Source organism: Petaurus breviceps, unplaced genomic scaffold (assembly GCF_028583685.1).
Source record: "Petaurus breviceps papuanus isolate PSGF00001 unplaced genomic scaffold, PetGlider_PUasm1.0 180, whole genome shotgun sequence".
NCBI lineage: Eukaryota > Metazoa > Chordata > Mammalia > Diprotodontia > Petauridae > Petaurus > Petaurus breviceps.
The window spans coordinates 3,462,116-3,466,071 of NW_027185782.1; the positions used below are offsets into that span (position 1 = coordinate 3,462,116).

General features: G+C 36.9%; 1 protein-coding gene across 1 annotated transcript; it reads left to right on the plus strand.

Moving 5' to 3' along the window:
* The first annotated feature begins 764 nt into the window (after positions 1 to 764).
* Positions 765 to 1,643, plus strand: LOC138160180 (vomeronasal type-1 receptor 1-like). The gene has a single exon (XM_069086712.1). It carries the CDS (start codon positions 765 to 767, stop codon positions 1,641 to 1,643), a length of 879 nt encoding a protein of 292 aa, XP_068942813.1.
* The last annotated feature ends 2,313 nt before the right edge of the window (positions 1,644 to 3,956 follow it).

A 3,956-nucleotide genomic window follows, 5' to 3' on the forward strand; every position in this document is an offset into this window, starting at 1 on the left:
TAGATAGATAGATAGATAGATAGATAGATAGATAGATAGATAGATAGATAGAGAGAGAGAGAGAGAGAGAGAGAGATAGATAAGTAGGTAGGTAGGTGGGTAGGTAAGTGGGAAGGAAGGAAGGTAGATAATTACATGATAACCTGTCCTAACAGTTGAAATTGATTTGCAGCTCTTTTTCACTTTTTGCCCTAATTTTCTTAGTACAGCAGTCCTGTCCTACAGTTCATCTCAGCCCCTCAGATTGGTGTGGGATGGTTCCTGGATCCTCAGTAAATGGCTGCTGAACCTAAGCTCACTTGTTTGGGGTTGAATATCAGGAAAGATAAAGGCTGATTTGGTCCTAGATCAACAAGAACATCAGAACTCAAAGAAAGGTGACTTTTTTGTTTATATCAGGTTGGTGTGAGGGAGATCACTTTTTGACTTGCTTCATGCCTGATGTCCAGAGCACAAACAAATACAGTAACTCCAGTACTGCCTGGATCACTATTCCTTCTCTGATCACCTAAGCCAGCTCTGAGCTCATTCTTTTACTCCTCAAGATGGCTAAGTTTGAGGGAAATATGAAGAAATATTTAGTCAAGGAAAGTGTTTATAACTTCTCTCAATAGTAATTTCAAGGCTCACAAGCAATGGAAAGAAAAAGGAGTCATGGTGTGAGTTTTTCCTATGTGCTTATGTAATCTCATAATGTGATAGTCACACAGCTGCTGTTTCTCTCTAGATCAGTCTGGTTTTCTTCTCCTCAAGACATACAGAGAATGCTTATTATTGATGTCTGCATTGGGATCTTTTTGTTCTTTCAGACTACAATTGGAATCTCAGCAAACTTCTTCCTCCTTTCTCTTTATATTTTGAATTTCCTACCTGGCCATAAATTAAAGCCACTAAACTTGATTCTGACCCAACTAATCTTGGCCAACATTACTATACTGGTATGCATAGGAAGCCCAGAAATACTGCAAGCTCTTGAGATAAGCAATTTCCTGGATGATGTTGGATGCAAAATGACATTTTTTTTTTACAGAATTGCCCAGGGGCTTTCAATTTGTTCCACCTGCCTTCTGTGTAGCTTTCAGGCCATCACCATCAGTCCCAGTGACTCCGCACTGTCAGAACTCAAAGCCAGAACTCCAGAACTAATTTCTACCTTCTGTCTCTTCTGTTGGATCTTTAATATCTTGATAGAAATTCCCATGCCAATATTTGTGAAAGGACCAAGGAGCTCTACCAACAATACATATAAATCTAACATTATATATTGTTCAATGGGAATGTTTATAGATGTTTACTTTATCATGACTACTCTGAGAAATGTGCTCTGTGTGGGACTCATGTTTTGGACCAGTGGTTACATGGTACTTCTCCTGCACAGACACCATCAGCAAGTCCAGAACATCCATAGTACCAGCTTCTCATATAGAACTCCCCTTGAGGTGAGAGCTACCCACAGCATCCTATTGCTAATGGGCATTTTTGTCTGCTTTTACTCTCTTCACTCCATCACTTTGATTTCTCTCACTTATACAGATTGTAACCGATATTGGTTGACCATTGCCGCCATTCTGTCTCTTTGCTTCCCAACTCTTAGCCCATTTGTGTTGCTCCCCCGAGCCCCCAAGCACAGCTGCATTCTCTGAACAAGAAAAGACATGGGTTCTTGAATTGTCCTTAAGTTTGAATATAGGATTGCTAGAGTGATTTCTCATGCATGCACTCATGTTTCCCATCCCATGAAGGTCCTTTTCACAAGGGAGAATTAAAACAGTTTCTAGTCCTAGGACAATTCATCCTAAAACCTTCCTGTGGGACACCCAAAGCTTAGTGTCCCCTCCAAAGTAGAATGTTTCATTTCTGACATCCTCTTTCAGATCATTTATACAAATGTTTAGCTCCTAGGGATCTTTTCTCTGGTGAAGATTTCTCCAAGAATCCCCATTTAAGGAGAATGCCAAGGCCAACTATCTCTTCATTTCCCTCTCAACTGTACTCCACAGGATTTTGCCATCATGCCCCAGGAAACTCATCATACTGCAAAAGTACTTCAAACCACGAATCCACATCTCATCAGTATTCTGTTCCTCTGGAGGCCCTTCCCTCTTATTGGAGGGAATGGAAATAAAGGACTCCTCCAAAAACTTCCATGTAAGAAGGACTCCCAGGTGAGTAATCTTTTTGTTTCCCACCTGGATGCATTCCTCTGAGCTTCACCATCATGTCCATATGTCCTGGACACTTTCCTTTCCATTGCCTCTTCAGCTTCCTTTTGTGTGCTGTCTTCCTCCATTATTCATTCATTTATTCATATTAGTCTGATCAGCCACACTTGGACACACTGTAACTTGACTGTAGCATAGTGGCATCATTTTGGTCCTCTTCAGGAATGAAGGACAACAATGAATAAACATGTATTAAGTGCCTACTATGTGCCAGGCACTAAAGTAAGAGCTAAGGATACAAAAAAATCAAGTCAGTCCCTCTCCTCAAGAAATTTACAGTCTAATGGAGGATATAACATACAAACAAAAATATACAAAGCAAGCTATGCACAGGATAAATAAAAAAAATAATTAAAAGAAGCACTGGGATTATTGTCAAAAAACAATAGAATGGGAAAGATAAGAATCTCTTCAAGAAAATTAGAGATATCAAGGGAAATCCTCATACAAAAACAAGCATGATGAAAGTCAATAATGGTACAAATTTATGAGAAGCAGAAGAGATTAAGAAGAGATGGCAAGAATACACAGAAGAATTATACAAGAAAGATCTTAACATCACAGATAACCAAGATGGTGTGGTTACTTATGTAGAATCAGAAACCCTGGAGAATTAAATCAAGTGGGCCTTAGGAAACATTGCTAACAATAAGGCTAGCAAAGGACCATAATCTTGAAACATTATATTTTGAACAGCAAAGGAGCTAGGGTTGCATCTAAGTATAACTTACACAGAAACTCACCAGGCACATTGAGTATAATCCTAAATGGAAAAATTGACATTTGATGAACTGAAAGACTTTAGAGTGCTTTTAACAACAGCAACAAAAAAAGGACTAGAACTTAATGGAAAATTCAACATAAAAGTTCCAGAAGAAATATAAGGAAAACATTAAAGACTAATTATAAGGCATTCATTAAGTCAAAATACTCATGTGAAAATGTTGTCAGTATTCTCTAAATTGTCATCATTATTCAGGTAGTCTGAAAGAAAGGTTGGGAATGAGTTGTATATGAGATGATTCTAAAAAAACAAAATTGGGTAGGAAAAGGTAAAAAAGATAAATTAACTAATAATTAATTATTAATTAATATAATTGTTTTTGTGTATATATTATTTTTATATTTTATTTAATGTTTATATATTATAATATAATTATCAATTAATAAAAATTAATAGATTATAATTAACTAATACTTAGTTGTTAATAATTCATAATTAATTAATAATTAACTAATTAAAACTGTGTGTGAAAGGAATACAGGGAAAGTAGGTGGGGGTGGAGAGCTGCTAATGTTGAAACCTTACTCTCATCTGAGTTGAAGAAGAAACAACATATATATCTGGAGAGGTTTAGAAGTCTTCTGAACTTCTAGAGAAGTAAGAAAACTGAGGGATGGGGTGGGACGGGGACTTTTGATTAGGAGGGTGGGGGGAGAGGATAAGGGAGGGACTTTTAGAGGGGTGGGTGAAATAAGGAATTAGAGAGTAATCGGAGAAGAATAAATAACAGGGATAGGGCAAAAAGTGACAGAGAAAGAAAATAGTGAGTAAAAATAAGATGGAGGAAAATTCACAAATAGTGATTATAATTTGAAATGTGAATGGGATAAATTCACCCATAAAGCAAAAAAGAATTAGCATAATGGATTAAAAATCAGAATCCAACAATATGTTGTTTACAAGAAACACACTTAAAAATGAGAGATACACACAGTTTAAATGGAGGGTTG